The following is a 27611-nucleotide window of genomic DNA, read 5'->3' as shown; positions in this document are numbered from 1 at the left end:
TCCTGATAACCTTCATTATACTTCCCTCAAAAGAGATCGGGTGGAGGTGGAGGGGTGGGCGTATTAGACTCCTCCAGCTTTAACTGAAGAAGTCTATTACAAAGTAGAATATTTAGACAGAAAACTGCATATGAAGGCACGTGCTTTGAAATTGTGAATAAAAAGCAGTAGAAATCCTGATCTGTTAGAGCAGGGGTGTCCAACTCCAGGCCTCGAGGGCCGGTGTCCTGCAGGTTTTAGATGTCCTTGATCCAACACAGCTGATTTAAATGGCTAGATTACCTCCTCGACATGTCTTGATGTTCTCCAGAGGCCTGGTAATGATCTAATCATGTGATTCAGGTGTGTTGACCCAGGGTGAGACCTAAAACCTGCAGGAAACCGGCCCTCGAGGCCTGGAGTTCGACACACCTGTGTTAGAGCATTAGACTGAGCGGTGCGTTTTTTCTATCCAGGTTTGGTTTTACTGCTGCAGTAGTGCGTTTGGGATCATTGTCAGGCTGAAAATGGAGCTGTTGCCAATCAGATACTTTTCACGTAGATTTGCAGGGAAAATCAAAATCTTATGGTAATTTTCAGCAGCCCCAAACCATGACAGAGGCTCCACTGTGTCTCACAGACAGGTATTGTTGTAATAGGGGTGCAGGTACCTCTCCTCTGACTCTCCTCTGTACATACTGACAATTTCAAATTTGGATTCATCGCTCCACAAGACCTGTTTGCAAATTAATATAATTTGACATACCTCAACCTTTTCTCCCCATTTCCCTTCTTTAAGAATGGCTTTTTAAGGACACGCTGCACATCATGCTTTTTGCCCTTTGGGAATCACCTTGTTGTTGCAAAAATACTTTAAAAATGTAAAACCCTGTCTGAAAAAAAATAAAAATGGGAAATTGTGTTTTTTTTAGTTCCTTGTGTGCCCTCATGTGCTTAAATGACTCATAGATCAGTGATTAGTGGCGTAACAAACAAAAAACCTTCCTCTGAAAAAGGTCATGAACAAGGCCTGGACTACAAATGAGTGAAAAGCAGCCAGTGTCCAAAAAACAAAAAAAAAAACATTCAGGAAGTTTGGCTTGGACCCAAAATCTAAAGAAATAAGGTCTGTGAAGACTTTTGCACAGTACTGTATGGTAAAAAAAATTAACAGTGTCTGAGTAGGTATGTAAAAAGCTCCCTTTTTAAGTTCTTTTTCACCTTTTTACCTGCTCAGCTCTCTAAAGATTAACTTTATTGCTCTTAAATGTGTGAAATAACAGAACAGATCTGTTCACCCCATCCTTGCAAGTTTGGGAAATTGTCTTCATTAAATACCAGTAAAAACAGGCTTTTCTAAAACACACGGAGGCCTCCAGCCAGACACAGACGTGCGTTTGCAGCCTAATCGCATCCTGATCGCTTTGGGTCGTCTTCTGTTTTGCTGTCAATCACCTATCTATGCCTCACAAGCAGCGACGTGAAGATTATAGGCGTTTAATGTAAAACGAAAGAAAGACAAACAAACAAACAAAAAAAAAAAAGCAGCAAAAGCTCCCTCTGAACAGGAATTTTACAAGAAACGGGGCAGCTTTTCTCTCAAAGCTTCACATATTCCAGTGTAGTAAGAAAAGAAACCTGAATGTGCACGGTGCCGATGTGCTGGTGTTTTTGTGGCGTGAGGTCAAGTTCATCATCATGTTTTTCCAAAAGCCTGAAGGGAAAATGAAAATGGACAAACCTCATCAGACAAACATTATTCAAAGCAGAGGAATTTCTCCCTGTCAAGGATGGACGGGGTTTTTTTGTTTGAAACTCTTTGTTTTCAAACAATTGGACCGAGACAAACACAACCGGCTGTACTCAGCTGATTTATTGTGCAGATTAAATTTTTTTTCATCTAGTCAGACAGTTTGAAAAGGTAGAAAAGAAATGCGTACTTATTGAAATTCTCACTGCAACTTTTTGGACTCTGGAATACATCTTACAAAAAAAAAGTACATTGCTCAATTTGCTTCTTTTCCTTTTTTTTTTTTTTTTAAGCACTCCAAAATTACACTGAGCAGCAACTCTTACGTTGGACGTTATTGGTCCTCCAGGACTCTTTTTGTGGTTCTGCGTCATGTTCCTCACAGAAGAAAAAAATAATATATATATATATATCAATCTGCTCCAGCTCTGTTCCCTCCTCTGAAAACCCTGTAAAGTGTTGGAGAGTTACAAAATGAGTCGAGAAAAAATACAATCCGTCTGACGCCAAAAGCTGTCCATTTACGAGTCGCCGCTCAGGAACGGCGTGAGCTGATTTTTCCAGGACGACGTCCCTCGGAGAAGCCCCGGTCTAAATTAAGTTCCAAGAATTATTTCTGAAAGCTTCCAAACTTCTGGGGTTGTTTGGGTCTGCAGACCTGATCGAGTTCCCTCTTTTGTGTGAATTATCAAAGCCCCTTTCAGACATCCTTTCCAATCATCCGATTTCATATCCAAAACAAAAAAAAGCACCCGGGGCACTTTTCTATAAAACACCACGTGAGATTATGACTGCATGTTGTTAGTGGTATGACAGATTTTTAGATTTTATATCGCCAACTATGCTCCTAACTTTAAATAAAACAAAGATGTTGTGATTTGTTTTCATGGGAGGCTCCGTCCTCTGAGCCTGTGTGTGACACTCGGTCTTTGGAGAATGGGCACAGGTTCATTGAGTCTGCAACATTATGAGCAAAGCTTTTGGGAATTTCTGCAGAAGGAAAATCACCTTTGATAGAATTTCTTGGGGGTGAAAACACGTCAAACCTGTTCTTGATGAGATATCAAACTAGTGGTAAAGTTGTAATAGGTGCAAAAGAGGCCGTGAGGAACATAACAATAAAGGTTTCATTTAAAAAGATGGCTGGAGGCAGTGATGTCATGCATAATGTCTAAAAAGGGCTTTTAAGTCTGGTGTTTAAGGCATTTTCAATATCTTTTCTGCTGCTACTCATCTCTATGACCCCCTCAGAAGTTGCAGGTCCTTTGGGTTGACTTTAAATGCAGTGTACTTGCTCAGCTGTATGTTTATGAAATGATATTTAAATGTCTTAGAAAGTAGAAAGTCCACCATACTGTAACATCGTATGCTGGGAGAAACTGCTTTCCAGCTCTCTGAAGCCGGACTAGAACTAATCCTTTCACCTCGCTCCCACATCTGGTGATAAAAACCACATGTGCCGTTAGCTGCGGGGACGAAAAGAGCCTAACAAACTAATACTTTACACAAAATGAAACACTAACTAAAGTCCACTGTGTCCGAGGCCTCGAACAAATCGCCAGTCTGCTTTTCCCAAAGTGAAAATGTGCGCTGCACCCGTCAGGGTCTCTTAGCATGGAGTGACTACGGCTGGTCGGGGGGGCTTGCGGCGGCGGCCTCGTCGTTGCTGCTGTCCACCTCCTGCTCCATGGGGCTGTCCTCCTCCAGCTGCTGGCTGGTGTAGTTGGTGATTTCCAGGAAGCCGCTGGGCTCCACTACCACGTTAGACTGGCTGGAGTCTGGCAGGATGGAATACTGAGGAATCACCTGCATGTATGAGAAAGATCGGGCTCAGAGTAAGTGAAAATAGTCCCTCTCAGACTTTTTTTTTTCCACTCTAGACTCTGTGTGACATCACAGAGAGGGGATATCCCTAATATGGTCCTCTCAGTCTGCAGTGGAGTATACGATAAATGAGTCACAGAATAAACAATAGAACTAGAAATAAGTAACCAAATGTAAGTTATGTCAATACTGAGCATATAGGTTTGCATATACAGTGTTCGTTTTCCCTTTTCCTGTTCTGGGGGAATCACTCCATTTTCCGACATTTGAGACTGTGAGTGCCTTCTTCTGGGCTTTATCATCAGGTAGTGATGCTTTAAGATGGTATTTTCCATCCTTGTTGACATTTTTTTTTCAGCTTTGACTTAAGGAAACAAAACAGGACTTTCAGGGAAATCCACCTGTTCACCTTTGTTTCTGAGAATTAGACGAGAAGATCGATACAAGTCAGAGAAACTGTTTAGGCTTCAAAGACGAAAACCTTTTCTGTTTTACAGTTTCATACAAAGGATACTTAACATAGTAATAGTAAAGCTGGGGAACAGTAAATTACATATTCTTCAGTGGCCAGGTCAGTTACCTGATCGGAGCCTAACAGAGCTGAAGACAGCTGCAGTAAACACCTGGCAGAGCATTTCAAGATATAAAAAACAATCCTTGGAAGTTTTTCCATTTTTTGAGCCTCTGAAAATCAGGGACTGTGTCTTAAAATTGCAGTTAACGCAAAATCTTTTAAATTAAAGCTGAAAGTCTGCACTTCCGCTGCATATTGGTTTATTTGCACACAACTCAGTTGATTTTAAAATTACAGGCAAAAGCACAAAACTGTCAGTCCAAATACTTATGGACCTAACTTCTTCACTCTTTCCCCCTTGGACGTCTCGGAAACCCTCGTTTCAGCCCTGCTTTTAGAACAAATTGACCGACTGAGCATGAGAGGTTAGTGAGGGTGTTCCACGTCTTCACCGACGTATACTGAGGTGTCAAAACCCGTCTTTGAGGGTACGGAGAGGTCGTCAAATGTTGCCCTTGTGGGGGAAAGTGTTAAGAAAAATGTTTGCTTAGCGTGAGATAAAAACACAGGACCAGCTGCTCCATTAGACGAGCATTTGCAAATAAAATCTGTTGGCATGAAAACCTGATTTAAAAAAGGCGTTTGGCATGGGTGTGTTTGCTTGTGACTGTGCTGAGTTCATTTAAACAAATAATAAATAAAGCCCTGTCTTTGTTGACTCTCTTTAATAGTTGCACATGCTGCCTAATGAAGGATCAGAGGACGGCGTTTATGGTTGTGGTGAAAAATGTTTCAGTTTTGGCTGAAAATCAGCTGCTTAGTTAACCAAGGACTTTTTAAAGTTTATAAGTATCTGATTATCATTATCCACCGTCCATTAAAAAAACACTTGTGTGCTTTCACTTTGATAACGTGGCCATATCATGTGCTCTTTGTGCAAAAACGTTTATCTGCTGTCTGATTTATCTTCTCAGTAACGTACAGTACAAAACGTACCTCGATGACTTCCAGGTCTTCCTTGCTCCTCTGCGCCGTGAGGCCCTGCAGGCAGCTGAACTGCTGCGGCTTCGAGTGGGAGTGATGCATGGTGGCCCCGGAGCTGCTGATGAACTGGCCCGAGTCCAGCGTGCCGGACACGGCCTGGACCTCCAAAGCTTTCCCCAGAGGGCCGCAATCGCTGGAGGAATCCACCACCATGGGCTCCGTGCTTGGATCGATCTCCGCCTCCATCATGGAGATCTTTAGGATGTCCGACACTGAGGGCTTGTCTCCAGAAGGCCCGGAGCTGGACTCTGGGATCAGTTTGGCAGAAGCCTCCCCGCTGCTGAAGACGGGCGACGAGTGGTGGGAACTGCCAAAGGTAATCTTGGTGACGGTGGCACTCTGCGTGATGATTGGCTGCTGCAGTGACAAATTAGAAGAAGTACTTGTTATTACTGAATTACTACAGCTGACCTCTGGCAGGAGGAGAGACAGTAACTAAAGCAGGTCCTGATAAGAAGATCATAATGAACTGAAATGATAATCAAAGGCACGTATGCAGGCTCTGTACGTGCTACAGCTCAGCCAAAGACAAGATAAGTGTATTTAAAAGTCAGATAGTAGGAAAGCTTGCTGTATGGCTCACAAGCTCCAAATATACAGACACCGAGCTCTTGCTTCAGTCCAACTGTGACAAATGAGCTGATTTGTTATTTGTTCTGGCCACCAATCGGCCTTTGGTTGCCGTGACAGATAACAGAGAGAAGCAGCAGCTGCAGCCAGCATTAGCACAGCCATAAATTAATTTCCCCTTGTTTATCAGTGTGTCACATGAGGGGAAAAAAACAAGAGGTTCATTCCATTTGGCTCAAACGTAGGGAAATCCCAGCACCGAAACATGCACTGCTTATTATTAGATGCTGAGAATTACTTGGGAATGCTGTGGATTCCCTTTTGTAGACTCAGGGAAGCTTTTAAGAACAATAATCCAAGTTGGAATTTTGAACATGTCTAGAGGAACGGTGTCAAACTCGTTTTAATTCACGGGCCAAAACCATGAGCCAAAAGTTAAATACACCCTTTGCCACATTTAACTTCATAATGTGTCATTTTTATAACTACTTAGAAATGAACAGGAAGTTTACACATGATATAAAAAGCACATTCCCTTTCTTTACTAGATTCACACCTCCACATTAACATCTACAAAACCACACGTTGGGTTTTCATTAATAATGAAAGTATGTCACATTGTTTAGTGATGTTCAGCATTTAAATTACCTCAGTTTGAACTTTGAATTCACTTCTATTCTTGTATTGGATTACAACGACACCATGCAATTAAAATAGAGAAAGCGGGCTTTGAAGGCTTCATTCTGGGCCCTGACCCACATTTGCCATCGGTGCTCTACAGTGATGTTATTGAAATACTGCTCACCGTTTTTAATAGATGTACAGCAGTTATTTAATGCACTGAGCAGCAAAATGCAGCTGATCTCTTTTGATAAACATAAGGTGTCACTCAAATTGATATCGCCCCCTGGGAGAGTGGGAGATAAAAAGGGGAGGCTGGGTGTAGGCCTCTCCCTTTTATCTCCTAGTCATGGGACTGGATGTATGTGTTTGTGGTCGTGGATCGGGACAGAAGTGAAAATCCACTCACGTGTCACCCTCGACAGGTTTTATCAGGTGACTTAACAGGAAGTCATCATGACAAAATAAAAGAGAGAAGCTGTGGGCATCAGCTGCCTCTGGAAATTTACTCCTGGTGAGCAGGTGTAAAATCCACTCACCTGGCTGGAGGCGGTTTTGTCGGTGCTGACGGGGTGGTGTGCCTGCAGCGGAGGAGGGTGGGACATTGAGGTGTGCAGGGGCCGGTGGTGGGATGTGGGGGCCTGCTGGAGCTTCGGGAGCTGTGGCGTCAACATGGGCTTGGTTGGCGTGCTCGGAGTGGCGGCCTTGGCCCCGGCTGGGGTCGGTGCGCTCACAGGTCTGTCTTTAGGGCTCTGGGTTAATGTTTGGGGTTTGGGCTGACTCTGCTCTCGTAGCTTGGGGATTTTCTTAGTCAGAAGAGGAGTAGAAGGGAAGGTGGTGGAGGAAGAGGAAGGCTGGCTGATCTGAGGTTTGCTCTGCAGCTGCGGTGGCGTCTGCTGGGTGGACGTGGAGGTGGAAGGGTGCCGGCTCTGCTCGGCCTCAGCCTGGCTCAAAGGCGGCGGCTGAGCGCTTGCAGAGTGGGCGGGTTGCTTGGTGGGTTCTGAAGCTGGTTGGGTGGAGCGGTAGAACAAGCCTGTCTGGGGGTCCAAAGTGTCTCCTTCCAACTCTCCCGCCTCTAATACAGCCTCAGGTTTACCATGACTGTCAGAGTGCTGGAAAAAAGACACATACATGACGCTGTTAACGGTCAGCAGGACAAAAATACGACACAGGAGAATTTTATGGAGAAAAGACTGTACAGAAAGATGGACGTAGCCATTGCTCATCCAATTGATTTGCGCTGTATTGTTTTTTCCATCTTGACTTTTTGAAACAAGATGCACCATTGAAGTGTGGCTCTGACTGAGAAACGAGGAGCACTGTGCACTGATACATAGTGACCTGACAATCAAAAGGTAGACCCGCCCTAAAGCGTTCCCTGCTGTATCATTCCTCTGGAGGCTAACGAGAACCTAACCCATTTACTAAATTCATTCATGTTGCATTCAAAAAGGCTTGAAAGTAGCAACTGAGCCCATAAACTAATCCGGAAAATGTTTTCCGAGGTCTTGGATGAAGTAGGGCTGTTATTTTCCACGCACAGGAGGACAGATACGATTTTTTTTTAAGATAAGAGCAATATTGGAATATGTCAATTAACTAACTGAGCATTTTATGGCTTACAGTGTTTTCTGAAAACCGTAAGTAGTGACCAAAAGACGATACTAATATTAATGAGTGTTTTTAAGTTGATTTTAAAGATTAGGCACAAGAATATTGATAAATCATTAATTTGTAGAGGTGGGAATCACCATATATCCCACGATGCGATATTATCACGATACTTAACGCACGATACGATATTATTGCAATTTTTAAAAATATTTTGCGATATTCAGATTCTGTACATAAAGGTAAACTTTATCAATATTCATTTTATCTAATATCAAAGTCTCACACTCAGTCTTTCTCTCATTTCAGTCAGTTTTATTGTTGACAAACTGAACGGTTTGTATTACAGTCTAGTCCAACTTAACTGAATGCATCCATCTGGTACAATTATAGCTATTCTGAACTATGCAATTTATGATAACTATGCAGCCCATTCAGCAACTGAAGAATTTGACAGTAAATTAAAACAAAATATAATTTTACATTAAATAAAAAAGTTTTAAACTTAATTTAAATAAAACATGTCTTAAATTAAAATAAGTAAACGGTCATGTTTATTGCTGCCAAAAAAAAAGTTAAACACATTTGGACAGTGAAGGAATGTCAGGATTCTTGCTCAGAAAAAAAGAGCTGATCCAAATGCTCTGAAGTCAGTTCCAGTCCACAAAAACTTTTTTTGTAACAAAATATCGATTTCTGCTGTCCCTGTATCGATACATTATTAGCAAACAAAATATCACAATACTACACAGTATCGATTTTTTCCCCCACCCCTATTAATTTGTGCGTGGAATGTTCATACACATTATGCATAGATGGGCCAATGTCCTGTGGAGAGACAAGACTGATGTGGAGATGTTTGGCCATAATCCATAGCACCGTGTTTGCGGAAAAACAGACGCTGCACATCAGCACAAACACTGCATACCAACTGTCAGCACGGCAGAGGATGGCTTATTGATTTGGGTTTGTTTCACAGCCACAGGACCTGGGCACCTTGCAGCCACTGAGTAAGGTATGCATGAAGCCATCTGTTTGACACTTCAAGCTTGGATCATGTAACAGGACCGTGATTCCAAGCACAGCAGGAAATCTACAAGACAAAGTCCAGACCTCAATCTGATGGTAAAGCTGTGGCAGAACCTTAAGAGAGCTGTGCACAACTGAATGATCAGTGAACTGAAGCAACTTTGTAAAGAAGAGTGGGCCAAATTTCTCCACAATGATGTGAGACAAAGTAACGCACTGATAGAAGTCGTACAGAAAACAGCAACTCATGTTATTGCTGCTAAAGGTGGACCTACAAGCTACTGAATCACGTGGATTAATTAGATTTTCACAGGAAGTCCATAAAGGGGATGTTTATTTAATTTAAAAGGTTCTCTGTGCAACATTAAAAAACCCATCAAACTCAACTGTTTGTTTTTATACTTTTTCAAAAGCTGAAGACGCTGCACTTTGTGGCAACTTGCTCTCGGTTTCTGTCCTCTGACACCAAACAATTGTTTAAAAAAAAACAAACAAACATGGAAACCAAGACAATAACTGCAATATAAATAAGAAAAAAAACTGCACTGCCATGCTTTCACAAAGAACAAGAGAAAAATTCCCAGGAAGCATTTTGTCTCCGGTGGTAATCCACCAAACCAGATGAAAGGTTTGCATTGAAACTACTACTTTCACGCAGAGAAACCGTTCCCGTGAAAGCAGTTTACACCAGTTTTCTGTGGATTGGAGAGGAGCTCAGATATATTTGTAGAACAAATGACACAAGGTTTGACCCGTTTCTCTGCAACACATTTATACATTGATATTTATTTTGTACCCTTAAGACCAAAGTCCAACCCTCACCACGTGTGACGCTGGAGCCGCAGAGGAGACAGCAGCAGGTTTGGTTACCACAGCAACTGTGCTTGTTTTATATGGCTTCCCCAGCTGCTGACTGGAGGACATAACCACCTCTTCATCCTGCGAGGGCACTCCCACTCTGGTGGCTTTTCCTGCAGTGAAATTAGTCATTCTGTCAGATGATGAGGTATTAAAAGTAGTAGTGGGTTTCACACACACACTTCAGCTTCCGTCACTAAATGACCTAAAAAGGAGAACCATGTTTCACAAGCTGCCCACTGCGAGGTTTTAGTTTGAACTGTATTTCATTCCACTGAAATCATGACTGGCACCAAAAACAGGAACTGCAAAGTGCTGAATATGAAGCATGATGGAGAGGACTACCTCCTGCGACGTATTCAGCGGTGGGTTCAGCCTCTGAGGTAGAGGGTTTGGGGGATTCAGGGCTGGGCTTCTTCTCCTGGGCCAACTGGATGGGCACAGCCATCTGGCTAAGGTCGATGGTGTGCTGCCTGGGTTTGGATTCTCCCTTTTCCTTCACTGTCAAGACGAACAACAGTGAAATTCAGCATCATTTACCAATTCAGTCATGTTTACAGCTCATATTCACTGTTAACTTCATCTGATTATTTCCAACTTGTGCTCGACGTTAGGCCCGAGCGAGGGCTAGCAGACAGAAACTGTTCCTATAAATGTGCATTTAAAGTTTCAGGGTTTTTTGGCACCATGCCTGTATACGCCGGGGTTAGAGCGCCAACTTTCTCTCTGAGCAATCACCTTAGTTTTAAATCCAGCTGATTTTTGTTTTTGACACTTGAACGGAAAGTTCTGTTTGCCTGCATAATCCAGATTTCAGTGGTGCAGACCAGCTGCTTGACTTATTTGGCTCGAGCGTCTCAGTAAATAGCATAGTTTAGTAACACTAAAGCAGATAAAGCAAGTGTTAGCTTGACTAACTGTAGGCTATATTTAGACTTGCTGAGAGAGCTGCTAAGCACCACAAAATACAGCCTACACTCAAACTGACACTTTTAAATTGGCTAAAACACATTTTGACGCATAACTTCATAACAGCAGTGTGTTTAACATCTGTGTCTGCGGCATGTAGTGATTCTCCCCTTCACTCTTAACCTGGAAGAAGTGAGCAGCGAGTGGGCGAAAGTTCCAGCGCACTGGTTACCTGTTTGCAAAGTCACAGGTGGAGAAACTTATAACTGCTAATAAAGCTGGGAGGCAGTTTTGTTTCCGTAGAAATGCAAAAAAACAAAAGAAAAACCCCTAAAAAACCCAATGATAACATTGTAAATAGCATGTTCATGATACGATACACCTTTGAGGTCTGGTGTACCATTTGCCACGAGAAGCTCTTTGTTATCACAGATATAATTTGTGTTTTGATTGTTGAATCCAAGCTAACACGGAGGCGTGGACAGGAAACTACAGAAAGTCGCTGAACCGCAAACAGGCATCTTGTAAAACAGGTTAAGTTGACTGTGTGGAAACCCTTTTTATAGAAACGTAATCAAAGCACAATAGTTTCTTTACTCGGTGGTGTGCAACTCTTTTTGCTGACTAGCTAAAAACCGTGGAGGCTCCATGAACGTGCATTTCACTTAAGCGTTTCAAAAGTAAGTAAAGGTTGACTGCCACATCGGTTTTGGAACAGCTGGAACAAATTAAAACCGTTTCTTATAATAAGGAAGATCTGCTTTCCTGGCAGAATCGGGGGGAAACAACAACAAAATAATTACGATAAATATCTGTGTTTTTTCTGTGAATCACATCTCAGGTTTTTTTTCGTAACAGGGAAGTTATATTAGATCTCAGAGATATATACACAATTAAAACTCCATAAAGCACTTTTAATGTGCATACAGACGAAAAAAAAAAAAAAAAAAAGCAAATTGGGGGATTATACCCCTGAGCTGCTGGGCTTTTAATTTGAAACATATGTGCAGGAAGTGTTGAGTTACACTGTCTCCTCTTAAAAAAAAAATCCAAACAAACTGCAAAGTAAAACCAGAATTGGGATAAATGAATATGTGAGACCAATATTAACGATAAATTGAGCACCAGAGTGACGAGTACGGCAGTTTTTGGACCGCTATGCTGCAGAAATATACTCTATAAACTCAAATATGATACTATGACCTAAAACAGATGCCTTTAACCCTCCGAGGTCTAAAAAAAACACCCCCCCCCCAAAAAAAACAAGACATCATCCAAACACAGGGTTAGGTTAGATTAAGGTTACTTCTTTGCCGATAATTTGGACCTCATTTCGTTAATGTGATCTCATTTTAAAAACATACAAAAAGCTCGTTGTCTCCAGTTCATGACAGCTTTATAAAAATTTATGTATTTTGAGTATTAACGCTCTAAAGAGTTTTACAGACAGCACTGGGTATTACCTTCATTATGGATCAGGTTTTGCGCACTAAACAGCAATTACCTCTTTGGGAATTTTCACTCACAGCCAGATAAATGCTATCGGCTGCTCCGCGGTGCCGCTAATGTGAGTATTTAAATATTTTAAAAAAAATTCCCACCTTCAAATATTCCATGGGAAACCTTTACCTTTGCATTTGCTTACATCAGTCCTGTTCCACAGGTCTACCATCCAATGAGCTCAGTATCTAAGCAAAGCCTCGAGCACGAAATGCATAATTACTGTTGGCCAGCAGCTCTTCGTGCTTCAGCAGTTTCAGGAATGTGTTGAAAATTAGTTTGACACTTGAGGCGAACACCTCCTGTGTTTGTATTTCTGATGAAGCTGAAGCATTCGAGCTGTTTTTTTCGAGCTCCTCTGAACTCTGCTGAATCAGCATGTGCACTGGTGGTAAACCCCCACCTCTCCTCTCCTCTTCCTGTGACACCTGCAGCTTTTTCTGTGACGTGATGGCTCACCTGATATCTGCTGAAGTTCAAGAAGAGCTTTTATGGTGGAAGTGGCCGACTGGGATTCCCCGCCAGATACCTCCTGGTAGATGATGGTGGGGCTGGACTCCACAGCTACTTCCTGCTCAGTCCAATCCTGCTCTCTGGAGGACACCACGTGCACTACAGGCTGCGCTTCTGAGGAGCGGACAGTTTTTGTCTTTTTAAACCAGCGGTTACACATCACATTTCAGTCAACAATCCTGAGGCAAACACCACAGAAGCAGTAGTTTATCTCCAATCTCTGCGTCATGGGAAAAGTAAAGGGAGGCATACCTTGAGCGCTGCCCTGGGAAGCCTCGCTGACTAAGCTGCTGGCCTCTGCGAGGCTGCCGGCATCATCCTTTGTGGCCCCGTCCTGGCCTGGGGTCTGACCCTGACTCAGTTCGGCGGAGCGGGTCACCTGCTGCAGCGTCTCAGTGACCAGCTGCCGGGTCTGCTCGCTCACCACCGCTGTCTGGAAGACCGGCTTCGGTTTGATGAGAACCTGCAGGAAACCAGAGGAGCATACAGTGTCCTGAAAGCTGTTGACTGGTGTATGCTCCTCATTATACTTGATAAGGAACTATAGTCCTAATGAGTGAAAACACAAGCCTGAAAGCAAGCGTTTGCCTCTGTAACCTCCTGTTGTGGCAGGCCAGATGTTTCAATATCCGTTCAGACTTCCACTACTTTCCATCTTTCTTTCCATCTCTCTCTCTTCCTCCACGCAGTCGGTCACAACGAGTCTTTCAATGTTAACATTTTACAATCTTTTCACTCACTTTTTTATATCAATAACACATCAAAGGTCAAACCAGAATGTCGACACACATTTTTATTGATCTGCACTAAACAACCTCTTTATCACCTGGCTTGTTATCACTTCTTCTTTTTACTTTATTGTAACACAAGAGCACTTTTGATGCCATTTTTGCATCATGACGCCTGTGATTTCTTGGCTGCTGTTGTGTGGGATGTGTTCTGCTTTGCACTAAGCCTTACTGGGATGTAACTGCCTCCATCGCCCTAATCCAACGCTTTTACGCAGTTTTTCTGTTTTTTAATAATAATAATAATAATAATAATAATAATGGATTGCATTTATACAGCGCTTTTTGAGACCCTCAAAGCGCTTTACAATTCCATGATTCATTCACACACTGGTGAAGGCAAGCTACAGTTGTAGCCACAGCTGCCCTGGGGCAGACTGACAGAAGCGAGGCTGCCATATCGCGCCATCGGCCCCTCTGGCCAACACCAGTAGGCGGTAGGTGAAGTGTCTTGCACACGGACACAACGACCGAGACTGTCCGAGCCGGGGCTCGAACCGGCAACCTTCCGATTACAAGACGAACTACCAACTCTTGAACCATGATCGCCCTTTTTTTGTTTTTTTACGTAAGACAACATTCGATCAGGGATGTTTTGCTTCCACGAGCGTCTCTAGCTTGCTTGCCACCATCCTCGCACACCATCAGTGAGCTTCACCTGACTGAACCCGTCAGGGCTCCTTTTCTTTATATGTTACACTGTAATAACTCCCACTGTCTGGCATCTGTTTGAACAGAGTCACCTTCGGCTGAACTTTTATAAATGATATAGAATTTGCCTCTCTGTGGGAAATGGAAAATTAGGTTAAGTACACAGTGACTCAGTGGTTCCTCAGTAGCATTCAGGCCCATGTTGCAAATCTGCTGCGTCACAATTGTGTAAAGATTTGTGCGCAAGATCTGACGTGTTAGGCGTTGTTCCTACGACGTCATTATTAATGCTTTTCATGGGTTCTTATTACAAAAGGCTCAAGTTATGTCATAGCTTTGCATGTTCCAGGAAGAATACTACTTCCCCTTAATATGGCCTCAAAATAATGCACAACTAATGTGATAACGTAGGCAAAGCAGTTGTGTCATGTAGTAGACCGCAGACGAGACAGCCTTGAGTTATTTTTGAAAAGGTAGATTTCTGAAAACTAAAACTAGACTAATTGAAATAAAATAAGTCAAACCTGACTTTTCGGTGCTTTTTGACGGGACATAAATTCCAATCTCCCAGGTGAAAGGAACCCACAAATCCACCACAACCTGTTAAACTGATTCAAATCTTTGCATCGTGGTGTTTACGTTTTTCCCTTAAAGCTGGCCTTGGAACCACATCATCATACGTGAGCACCAGATGCATCACACACGCACAACATCTACCAGGGATAGCCCTCCTGGAAGAATCCTGTCATTTATATTCTCTCATTAAAAGGGAGACTCCTTTGCAGTTTTATTACAAAACTAAACACAGAGGACAGGATTACCATGAACCGGTGCAGAGAAACGGAGACGGATTGGCATGAGAATAAAACTGGCCACCTTTAACATAGTTTACTGTGTGCACAAATGGAGAAACACAACTGTGTGGGTGCAACTCTCACTGCTTATGTGCAGACACACTGTTGCTGCTGCCAGGAAGTGCTTCCTTCCCTCTTAATGGTAACAAGAGATGGCTACACCAGCGAGTGCACCATTGGTCAAGCCATCCTCATCTTTACAGTTCTTCTAAGGCTTCTCGGCTGTTGTTACAAGTGTAACCCTGGTTAAGGATAATAATAATAATAACATGTATAAAGATATAGTAGATTCTTTTTTAATTTTTTTATACTTCAGATTTATTTGTGTTGTGTAGTCCAATGGCGAGTAAAATGTTCCAAAATATGTGCACCATCTAAAGAGTCTGTTCTGAATGACAATGAAGTGGCTATTTTATGTAGTGGGCTAATAACAGCCTCCATAGCCAGCTTAATGTTTGGGGGATCCCCCCTCAAGAAAAGAGAAATTCTAAAAACTTTTTTTGCAAATAAACAATAACATAAAATATCTGATGGCGAGGCCTGATAAAAAACAATTTAACAAAAAACCCAGAGAGCGTGCAGCTCTTAAATGTCCCATAAGGCTAATTTGTCGTTAGTGACACAATAAAGTTCACTTTATAAATAAAGCACAGCTTTGCCTCGAGTCAGACGGCTTATCGGAGGCAGCAAGTTGCTTCTTATCAAACATTTTACAGCGGAGTTAGTCGGAAGACGTTATTTAGACTACGAGTTTCTTACTCATGAACGCTGACATTAGCTGAGTCATTTTTCCGTCTGCTTCAGCGGCTGCTGAGTAACTAGGTCATAAACGTCGAAACTGACTGCTTGAGAAAAACAGTTTAAATATTACAGAAACTGGAAACAAACTTTGGTAAACAGGTGTCATGTTCGTCACTGGAAAAGAGAAAAGAGACGCTGGTATTTAAGCCAGTTAAGAAAATGTGGCAATTAGTGGTTTCACTCCAACTGCACAGCAGATTAGCACTGTGGGTGTTTAACTCGGTAACTACAGTACTCATTACTCACTGACCACAGTTTCCCCTCGATGACTAAAAACGAACCTTGAATTCTGAATTTAGACCTTTTTTTTGAGAAGTCTGATATTGAAACAATGACAAAGTATTTGTGAATCAATCTGAAAAAGACAAAGAAAAAAAAATCTGCAGAACTTGTGATTTATGTTTTTGTTATTAGAGAGATATTTTTAACACTGTGTGGCTGACAGCTCGTGTTTTCATTAACCCTTCACTCTAACTTTGTGTGTTTGCAGCACAAAACGACCTGGAAACCAGCGTAGTGGGACTTACCCTCTCAGAATATTTCTGACAATTTTATCTTGAATTCAAATTCCCCCAAAAGGTCTTGAAATATCAGGCGGAGGCTGCAGGCTTTAGTCTGAACAACCTTTTTGTGGGTGTTTCTTCTTAAATTACTATATATGCTTTCGCTAGTCATTTAACATCTGTCAGAAATCTAAGAATTTCTCCAGAAGTTTTCAAAAATAGACAAAATAAAACCCCCCTAGGAACTGAAAGAGGTCAACGACAGTGGCAAAAAACAAATTAGAGCTCAGGAGATACTAATAGCATACAAAATACAAAAAGTCCACTGGCCACAATACCTGTGTCACCTCACTCTGCAGTTCCCCTCTGGTGAGCTTTAGCCTCTTTCAGCTCACTGTTTTGGCTTTTACAACCTCCAGTTTGAATTCAGGCTCAGCTAAAGTCACATTACACACAGATTCAACAAGTTGCTCCCTCGGAGATAATGGTCCATATTGGCATGACAGCATCACACAGTTGCTGCACATCCTGCTGCACCAGATCCCAAAGGTTCTCTAGTGGAGTGAAATCTGGTGACTGTGGAGGCCATTTGAGGACAGTGAACTCATTGTCATGTTCAAGAAACAAGATGATCTGAGCTTTGTGACATCCTGCTGGACGCAACAACACTCAGGCTGTGGTGTTCAAAATGTTCAGCAGAAAGTCTGACCCCCCCACAGCATTACACCAGCATCAAGAGCAGCTCTGAGCCTTTGATAGAAAGTGGGACTTAACCATGCTTTAATGTTATTTGTGTACTGCCCAATAAATTCTGACCCTACAATCCAAATTGCAGCAGAAATTGAGACCAGGCAATGTTTTTCCAATTGTGTACTGTCCAATTTTGCTGAGCCTGTGCGAACTGTAACCTGAATTTTCTGTTTTCAGATGTCAGGTGATCTTCTGCTGCTGTAGCCCACCTGCTCTTCTGCATACCTTGTTTGTAACAACTGATTATTTGAGTAACTGTTGCCTTCCTATCAGCCTGAAGCAGTCTGGCCATTCTCCACAGACCTCTGACCTCAACAAGGCACGGCCACTGACAAGATATGTTCTCTTTTTCCAAGAGAATCCAAGTAGATCAGCAGTTTATGGACTGCTCAGATGAGCCCATCTGGCACTGACAATCATGTCACTTAAATCACTTGTCTTCCTCAGTCTGATGCTCAATTTAAACCACATCCCTACATGCACTGAGTTGCTGCCGTCTGACTGGATGATTAGAGATGTCCACTAAAAAGCAATAGAACAAGTGTACCTATTAAAGTGGCCCATAAGTATGTTCTTGGTGAAAAAAGTAATGAAACATCGAAAGGTTTTTAATTACTGTGGGGAAAAAAAAAATCAGTGGACACAATTTGTGGGTCACATCTTTCAACTGACGCATCTGCCTCCCTGTTTCTCTGTGTGTGCTTGATGTCCAGACACGTATCCCTTTTGATAACACGATCAACTTAAGGGCGATAACATGTCAGTGTTGTGGTTACAGCTCGTTGCTGTGCTCAGACAATTGGCTAATGCAGGTATAATACAGCAGGCCAGAAACATGATCATGTCACAATGCAGTCTGCAGCTGTTTGACCAACAGCAGCAGATCAAATAACTACCACAGCATTCAGCTCTGTGTGATAAGGGGAAGTTGAGGGAGAAACAGGAAAGGTAAGTGTTAAAGCTCCTGCTATACATCTGCCTATAGAACAAGGGGATTTTTTCCCCTTCTGCTTAAGTAGCTGTACATTGATTTTAAATAACCACATCTCACTTCTCTGGAAACATCCAGCGCAGGTGACTGACCTACTGAGCTCCATGAAAAGCACTCTTCTCCTTCTTGAGCAGATCTGTTCCCATTTTCAGAGGAAGAAACCCATACCCATTACTCTTAAGATAAACATGGCTCTTCCTGCACTTATATCACATGACCCTTGCGGTTACTTGTCAGTCAAAAGGTCACATGATTATCCACCCGATGTTTGTCATGTGATAACCTCAGCGGGCTGCGGTCAACCAGTTTGTAATGATGATATTTACATTTTATTAAACAAATATGGTGGGAAAAAAAACCCAACACGTCTCACCTGCGTCTTGCCCTGCTGCCCGTAAACGATCTTGGTCGGGATGATTTTGGTGGCGGTGGCCTGGGACCCGGAGCTCATGCCTTTGGGCTGGGTGACGATCATTTTAGTGATGGGTCTGGAGGCGGTGATGATTGCAGGTTTGGTCCCCTGAACTGCCTGAAGGCCCTTTTCCCCCTGCAGCATACGCAGCAAGCTCATTAGGATTCTTTTTAGCCAAATTCAAATTAAAAACAAAACAAAACAAAAAAACGAATAAAACTGAATAAAAGAAAAAGAAGCACGAATTGCAAGAAACCTAATTTAAAACATAAATTTGTGGGAACCCATACTCACTGACCAAATCTGGTGGGAACTATAGACTTCCAACCTCCCCCCCCGTTTCCACTAATTTCACCACTGAGTCAATCCCCATAGACTCCCACATTACAATTCCCAACTTTAAAGATCAAACTGTTTACAGTCACGCACAAAAACATGTTTTTTGGTCTCTATAGATAGGTTCCCCCTTCACAATAACTGTACAGGGGTTGAAATTTCTTTTAGAACTCATGTACTTGGATGAGGTTTAACATTAGCAGGGCAGCCATAGGCAGCTGTTCAAACACTGAACCTCCCGACTGTTCGTTGCCTGTTGATGTTTTTTTTTTTTTTGCAGTTTTCTGACAAATAACATGACCTGTTGTGAGCACAGCCCATACAAAAAGTTTGTACTTCTGACTTGGTGACTGAAATTCAAATTTTTCCCATGACAGATTTGTCCGTCTAAGGATTGCAGCCATTCAACCATTGCTAGCGTTAGTTAACGTTACACATGGGTAACTTCAAAAGACCAACAAGGCAGCAGCCAAAAGGCCAGGAACCACTGTCTTTCATATGTGTCGCGGATAATTACAACAAAATAAAATGACACGACCAAGGCAAAAACTGTGGTATTTTGTAAATATAATAATAAACGCAAATTCACTGTGTAATTGTGTAACAGCGTCCTCCTGAAATGCCCCAATAACATTGAGAGTAACATCCTCCTCTCTGCCCCTTAATGGTCTCTGGTCGCTATGGTAACACGCAAATATTTCTTTCAAAATAAGACGCAAAACTACAACACGGGAAAAGACCCAGAGAAACCGAGTTAATGATAAAAACCCTGAAAACCATAAACTTCACACCCGAGCCTCAACTCTCGCGGCTGGTACCAAACAGCTCATGGTCCGGTACCGGCCCGTGGCCCAGGGTTGGGGACCGCTGATATAAAACATCTGAAATAATTACAATGGTCGTTACATTTTCAGAAATATTGACCTCTAACCTTCACCTTGAGGTTGAGGTCACAGAAATTCAAACTCATCAGCCATTTTTAGACGACACACCTATGGTACTGTTTTGAAAATCCTACTTTGCCTTGTTCTCGAGTTATCCAGTACAATGACCAAAGTGGCTAAAGATGTCTAATAGAGGTTTAGTTTCTGAAGATCACCATTAGCTGCAGAAACGCAGCAGCTATTCTTCCTGTGGTCGCAGATCTTTGCATTTTGACAATGCATCATAAGACACACACTTAAACCATATAACTGACACGTCTACTCACATTCTTCATAAACTATTTAGGTAGAGCAAAAGCAAGCTAGCTTTGCTACAATATCTGAATCTGAAGCAGGACGCAGTGACTTAAAGTAAAGAACTGGGCTTGTAAATCTGAGTGGTGAAAGTGAAAGAAGCAGTGAACTGGTGGGCCCGGGGATCAGGCTGTGGTCAGCTGTCAGGTGTAAATATGTGAACATGATGAGGGATTTCCTGAAAATTCCCCTGAATTAATAAAGTTAAATCTGTCAAAGACTTTATAAATAATGAGGTAAAAACACAGCAGGCTTAATATTTTGAAAGCAAACACAAACTAATTACAGCCGGGAAGTCCGCATGATTTCCCCAATAACCAGTTCTGCACTACACCTCATATGTTGGTTACACAAGCATTTTATATTATTGATATTAAATATTACATAATGTTGAATTAAGCTCTAGACAGACAGACTAATCTTTCTCTCTTGTATAAAAAAAAAAAAAAAGGTTAACTGCTCCTATGAGTTTAGCGCACGTGTGAGAATGCTATCACGCTCATCAACTGACCCCAGCATTTAACAGCGTGGTGACCACATTCTTGCCGGGCAGTCCCTGGATGGTCGCTCCTTTGCCCGTGGTTTTCTGCACCACGATGACGTTGGGCTTGGAGGTCATGGGGATGGTGGTGATCTTAGTCGTCGTGCCTGCAGCGGACGAGAACTGATGAGAAACTCGCACTGAACGTAGAAGCGCTCTAGACCTCCCTCTGACTCACCGGACACGATGTTGCTGCTGATGATCTTTCCTCCCAGAGTGGCCAGAGACTTGGGCACCACGGTGATGATGCTGCCGCTGGTGGTCTTGACGTAAGTGGTCCCGCCACTGGAGGCTGATATTCTGGCCCCGATGTTGGGACTAACAGTGGGTCTCGTGTAGGTGGTCTGGGTAGCTACACGAAGGAATACAGAATTACTGTTGTCCACCTTAAAGATATCGACAGGAGCGTCTCCATCGAGGATCAAATTAAGCTGCCACATTACCGGTGAGATAATTAACACCGTTTAAATAGTCTATGATTAAATCTGAATGACAAAGAGTCACAGGTGTCATTACAGTTTTACTCTGGTCACAAAGACGACCTTTAAGTTACACGCGATCTCTCCTTTCCTGGATCAGATGTGGAGTTTTTGATCCCCTCGCCCCCACTCACCTGTGGGCTGAGTGACCAGCTTTGTGGTCATGATGGCTCCGTTGCTACTGACAACCATGATGGGAGAAGAGCTGCTGCTGGACAAAGCCGCCGAAGGCTTGGGCAGGATTTTGCTGGGCTGCACCTGCTGAGTGATGATCTTCACCCCTGCACACAAACCACACATTAACAAACAGTGCGGTCGTATCACGATATTCACTTTCTAAACAGATTCACTGTCGTGCTTTGTTTCTTTTCAAACAGCTGTGCGTCATATGAAAGAAAATGGTTAACCACCAGCAAAAGGCAAAAAAAAAAAAAGATATGAGCTTATTTTGTGAAACAGATATAATACAGGTATTGCAAACAGCACGTGGTTAAAATGAAATAAAATGACAGAACTGAAACACAAACACACAATAAAGGCTCGTCATGGTTACCGGACTCTTGTTTGATCTGAATGGTGGGCTTGGCTCCCGGTGAGGAGGTGGTGGTCTGGGTCTGACCGACGTTGGACGCTCCTAAAGGCGAGCTCTGCTGCAGCTGTTTGGGTGACTGTTGTTTGGGGAACTGGGCCAGGATCTGAGTGGGTGAGGCCATTAGTGTCTTCGGTGAAGGAAGTCTGGCTGTAGAGACCTTCACTCCAGCTGAAACTCCACCTGCAACCGACAACTTTGACGGTAAGATACAAAACCTAACAGGTGACGTCCCAGAGAAGGTTCCTCCCCCTCATGTCTAATGTTATGTTTGCAAAACTAGAAGATTGAACATTTAAGAGAGATTATCTGGTTAAAATCATATTAAAACCCACGAGCTTAAATCTTTTTACACTAATGACTCAAAATCATTTTAATCAGTAAAGTATCATTAACATTATTTTAATGTGTTTTCACAAAAAACTATTTTACAAAGGTTAACTTAATATTACTTTGTCATGTCTATCCACTTATACTAATACTGCCTTTTTCCCTCTCTTGAGCAACTAAGCTGTTGATAACATGACAGTTTTGAGTCTTTATGGCATGCTGACATTAAGCAATTAAGGCCAGATACACCATGAAAGGTGGAAGACACTCGAAGAATTCAATTGGATAATTTGCCAAAAGCAAGGATGGTGGTAAAAATAACTTTTGGTGCAAGGTGGAAACTTTTTAAGGATTTTTTAAATCAGATTTTGTAGATCTATATGTGCAGTTTGAAAGTCCTGGTGACCGCTTTTAAATAATGTTTCTGAATGGAAAGACTTGCTTCTAGAAGATGATGGATCGTATCAGATTATATAACCCAGGCTTGGCCAGCTCCAGGCCTCGAGGGCCAGTGTCCTGCAGGTTTTAGATATTACCCTGGGTCAGCACACCCAAATCCAATGATTAGTTCATTGCCAGGTCTCTGGAGAACTTCAAGAGATGTTGAGGAGGTAATTTAACCATTTAAATCAGCTGCGATGGATCAAGGACACATGTAAAACCTGCAGGACACCGGCCGGCACTGGCTTGGACACCACTGATATAACCGATCCAGTGATTTCAGCTCGTACTGGAAAGATAAGGTACGTCCCTAACAAGTAATAGTAGTACTCTACTGCTAGAGTAGTAAATGAACAGAAATGAAATCAGCAGCTATATTAATAACTACATAAACTGAGTCATCAAGAAGTCAGAGTTTTACTGCTTTACCCTAATATTTGACATATTTATTCACTCAAATTTATTTTTATAAATTTAATTAGCTGAAATGTTAAGTTGTTATTCTCTGCTGCCCCCAAGTGGACAAAACAGTTAATAATACAGCTTTAAATTCATGTGTCATGCAATCCAACCTACAAAGCACTGGAGTTTAAAGGCACAGAGCCATGGAACAGTACAACCAAACTGAATAATTATCATTGAGAATAATCTGGTGTTTTTTTGATTCACTAACTAACTAATTTATTTTGAGCCCTGCTGTTCTCTTGGCACCTTTGGGACACGTTTTTGTTTTGTCTGAAGATGGACCTGGCAGAAAAACTGAGCACAGAGGAGGAACCTACACGGTGTGACCGTCGACATGACCGCTGATGGTGTGGAGGAGACCACTGTGGTCACAGCGATGGTGTTGGGGTTCGTGGAAGTGCTGGAGCTGGCTGGAAAAACCACCGTCTGCTTTTGTGTGGGTGTGGTCAGCACAGAGGTGGACCCCAGCTTTGACACAGCGGTGGCGTTGTTGTGGGCGTGGGACTTGGACAGGATGTTGGGCACGAAATTGGAACTCGGGGAAGTCGTCACGATGATCACCTGTTGAAACACGAGACGTTTAAACTCAGAAGCAGCGTCTAGAGAGACGAGCCGAGGTAGGGTTCGACTGTCACCTTCTGCGTGGTGGTGCTGGTCGTCTGGATGGTGGGCTTGGTGAAGGTGATCTTGACGGGGGACAGGTGAGGCGGTAAGGAGTTGGCGATGCTCTGCATGATGCTGCTCATCTTGGGGCTGCCGCTCACGGGCACCGTGATGTTCTTGGATACCGGCGGGGACACCTTAGTAACTTCTTTCAGCATCACCGGAGACGAGCTGGACGAGTTCGTGCGCCTTCGCTTGCGAGGCTTCTCGTCCTCATCGGAACAACTAACACCTGAAAGGCGAAATCAGCGGGAAAAATTAAGGATGACTGAGACTGTATCACTGAGTAGGGATACACTTGAGGATTTTGCTTTTTAATTGCTGATAATCAAGAAGTACTAACTGCGATCAAGACAAGATGACTGAGATTAAATAATAAATCAGTCAGCAGAATGTTATTCAGTCTATTTCACTGACTGTACTTGGCTTGTGACAGAAATGTAACATTAAACCCTAAAATAAAAGAAAGTTTATGGGGTAAAAATTATGAATTAACAACTACCAGTAAAAATCCTAATCTGCAAATTTCTACACAGTTCTATAACTTAACTCATTCATAAATCAAAACCTCTTAATTACATCTTTAGTTCTAATGATGTACAGATGCTCTGTCTTCCGGTGCCTCATTCCCACGCTACATTCTCCTGTCACACATTGTTTCTACCAGCTGTTTAATCGGCAGCAGATGCTGGTGGGATTGTCAAACCTGAGCCAACATGTCCTAACAGACGCCATGTTTAGGAAACTCAGATCTCACATTCCCAGCCAGTTTAGTCTGGAGTGTGGGGAGAGTATGTGAATCACTGATGCTAAGAGAGACAGCAGTTTAAAATCACCTTGTAACAAACAGACAAGCATCGCAGTGCCCCCTTTAGGCTGAGCAGTAGATTTTTCTTTTTTTAAATATACAAACCACAGTCTCTCCCTCCTTATCTTCAATTCCAAACTCTATTATAAAAACATAACATGAAAGCTGAAGAAGAGTACATCCCACTCCGAGGTTAAAGAACGCATCAATAAAATGACATTTACTTCAAAGTTATTTAGACATTTTACTCAAAGACATCGGCACTCATTTAAATGAGAAACTGTTTCTGGAGGGCTGGAAATTTCTTTCAAGTCTGAACACGTTCAAATGCAAAAGAAGTGATTTCAAGTGCAGCACCTCTCTGCCATCAGTTACAAGAAATAAAGCACTAAAGAACAGTGTTGGTCAAGTTACTTGAAAAAAGTAATCAGTAACTAATTACTGATTACTTCCCCAAAAAAGTAATCCCGTTACTTTACTGATTGCTTATTTTCAAAAGTAATTAATTACTTAGTTACTTTTTAAAAACACGATTTACAACCCGAAGAGGTGATAAAGCGATAGATCTTTCAGCCCAATTCTACTTTTTCTACATAATCCATCATACAAAATGTAATCAAATGGAAAAGTCTCTTTTTAAAACTTGTTTTATCAGTTTTAATCTTTTAACTTTATGCATCAAGCAAAAATTTAATTATATGCAACATTCTCTGACTGGAAGAAATTAGTTTAACATTTAAACCTATTTTCTACACATTCCAGCACATAAAATAAAATATTTTGTGTGTTTACACTCACTCTTTCAAATAGATGCAAGTAAAACACAGCAGAAAATAAATACGGTCCTGTTGCTCTATTTTCACCTGTAAAGCAGGACTCCGGTAGGCGGAGGTTTACCCTGGTGCAGGTGTGCCGCGGTCAGTTGAAGAATCCGCGAGTTTCTCTGTGAGTTTCCCATTACGTCGTAGCTACTCGGTGCTTGTTGGAAGTTTAGGGGTTTTTTCGCTGTAAAAAGAAGTTTTCTTCCCACGCACGATGGACGCTAATGTTTTTGTCACTTTTTATGGAATCAAACTCAAAGTAAGGTCAGTACTTCCACACTTTAAACGCTGCACGCTCATACTCTCTCCCACAATCGATATGTGATCCATTGTTGATCTGCACACAGCTGTTGTCACTAACGGCGCACTCGCTTACGTCACTGTCGTGAGACAGTCTCGCAAAAAATCACGGTTTTAGTAACGCAGTAACGCAGCGTTCCTACGGGAAAGTAACGGTAATCTAATTACCGTTTTTGCAATAGTAATCCCTTACTTTACTCGTTACTTGAAAAAAGTAATCAGATTACAGTAACGCGTTACTGCCCATCTCTGCTAAAGAATAAAGCTCATTATTTACATAGCACTAGCTTACAACAACAGTTGTCGCATGGGGGTTTTATAGTGTAAGGTAAAGACTGTACAAAGGTAAAGAGACAACACCAGTGAGCCAGCACTTGGCGACAGTGGGGAGGAAGAACTTTCTTTTTAAAAAGTGACTTTTGGTAGAAAGAGACTCGGGGAAGTTACGGGGAAACTGAGGAGAAGAAAAAGAGGCCAGATCAGCAAATGGTGAGAAAAAAAAAATGTTCAGTGCATCATGGGAAATCCCCCAGCAGCCTGAGCCTACAGCAGCATAACTAAGGTTAACTAAGATTAAGCCCAATCTTAAAAGTAGAGAGACTGTCTGCCTCGTGAATCCAAACTGGGATCTGCTTCCATGAGGTCTGCTCTCAAATATGTCAAACTAATCATTTAAGGGACTATGTTTGTGAGTGTGAGGTTTGAAAGTTAATACAGAGTTAAAATTAAGCACAAAATCAGCAAAAATCTTCAGACTCATGTTACGGTTCAGTCTTCCCAACATCTCACACCCATCATTTGCCTCTTCCACTGAGCTCTTATAAACCGTCTAACAGAGAAGAAAAATACAAACTTACACCCAGCAAGTCAGCATATGAAGACAAACACAGACAAACCAGAAGGTTTGGTGACAACTGTGACAGAGAAACTGAGAGATCGCTGGGATCCTGCTGATATGTTAGAAAGGCTTTCTCTAACTGAGCACTTGTGCTGGTTTAAATAACACATATGTAAATAAAGGATGACAGTTTTGGTAACTTGTGTTATTTAATGACATGTTAATTAGCCATGCAGTTAGCCTCCTCCCTGAAAAGTATTTTTAATTTTATTTATATAGCAGCAAATCACAACAGTCGGCTCAAGTTATGTTGCTATTTATTATTTCCCTTTCATGTTGCTTCCGTCCAAAGCAAGAGAAAAGTTGATACGATGTTGCTGACACTCACTTTTCACATACACAGTGCTGCCGCTGGGCAGCACCACCACGTTGGATGAAGGGCTGGGTGGCCGTGGAGATTTCACTGTTGCTCCTATAGGGCCGCTGGTCGCCGTGGTGCTGGTGGAGGTGCAGGTGGTGCTCGTGTAGGAGTAGCACACCACGACTACAGGGAGGAAATGAAACACATCATTCAATGCCCAAAGTGTTTGAAAACAGCCAGAGTCCGATGCAAAGTGAATGTTTCTGGCTTTACCCTCTTTGTTCCCTGTTTCAGCTGGCAGCAGGAGGGAGGCGTTCTGATTGGCCGTGGCGCTGGCCACAGCGTTAGCTGTGACTGTAAAGGCCGTCTGGGGAACCAGCCTCGGCATCAAAGGAACAAGCCTCCGCCCTTCAATGGACCACTCAGAGGAGCTGTTTGGACCCGACATGCTGAAAAAGAACGGAAATCTGATTAGAGGACGGCACGAGAGGAAACGTTATAAGTCCTCAAAGTTACTCAGGCTCAGAGTCAGGGTACAACAAAGGCCTGTTTAAAACCTAAAGCTTTTATTTCCACATGCTTTCACTCCACACCTTACAGTTTGACAAGCACTGGAGCAGAGGTTGCTTAAATAAATAGCCAAATAGCTCATTGTTGCTAAAGTGAATGAGGAAAAGACTAATGAAAACTTTGAGGAAAACCTGAATACGTCCCTTTTGCTCTCCTCCACAGACATTACAGAGCTGGACTTAAACAGTCTCATACTTACTGATAAGCGATGGTGGTGAGGCGCTCATCGTTGACAGCCCTGCGGACCTCTGCGCGATGACGCTCTGTAGAGATGCTGTGAGGGCAAGGGTAAAAAGGAAAGGCTGGTTTTAAATAAACCTAACTCTGCAAGCAAAAATGAAAGAAACTATTTAAAAACA

The 27611-nt window shown here is 42.4% G+C and overlaps 1 protein-coding gene across 3 annotated transcripts in view; it reads right to left on the bottom strand.

The window, feature by feature from the left end:
• Positions 1-1837: 1837 nt before the first annotated feature.
• The window catches only part of emsy (EMSY transcriptional repressor, BRCA2 interacting), a 28525-nt gene continuing 2751 nt past the window's right edge, over positions 1838-27611 (bottom strand). For all 3 annotated transcript variants that reach the window (XM_082549748.1, XM_082549747.1, XM_082549749.1), the window contains 17 exons: positions 27452-27526; positions 26956-27131; positions 26710-26865; positions 23527-23786; positions 23209-23452; positions 21620-21838; positions 21201-21347; positions 20766-20939; positions 20558-20694; positions 18434-18607; positions 12975-13185; positions 12669-12836; positions 10146-10301; positions 9765-9913; positions 6842-7414; positions 5064-5468; positions 1838-3535 (listed from right to left, as the gene is read on the bottom strand). In XM_082549748.1, the coding sequence (XP_082405874.1) occupies positions 3353-3535; positions 5064-5468; positions 6842-7414; positions 9765-9913; positions 10146-10301; positions 12669-12836; positions 12975-13185; positions 18434-18607; positions 20558-20694; positions 20766-20939; positions 21201-21347; positions 21620-21838; positions 23209-23452; positions 23527-23786; positions 26710-26865; positions 26956-27131; positions 27452-27526 (3607 nt within the window). In that variant the 3' untranslated portion in view covers positions 1838-3352. The remainder of the gene's footprint in view (positions 3536-5063; positions 5469-6841; positions 7415-9764; positions 9914-10145; positions 10302-12668; positions 12837-12974; positions 13186-18433; positions 18608-20557; positions 20695-20765; positions 20940-21200; positions 21348-21619; positions 21839-23208; positions 23453-23526; positions 23787-26709; positions 26866-26955; positions 27132-27451; positions 27527-27611) is intronic.

The sequence above is a fragment of the Aulonocara stuartgranti genome (assembly GCF_965226115.1).
Source record: "Aulonocara stuartgranti genome assembly, chromosome: 10".
Taxonomy (NCBI): Eukaryota; Metazoa; Chordata; class Actinopteri; order Cichliformes; family Cichlidae; genus Aulonocara; species Aulonocara stuartgranti.
Note: the sequence above shows the minus strand (reverse complement) of the source record. Positions and strands in the feature narration are given on the sequence as shown.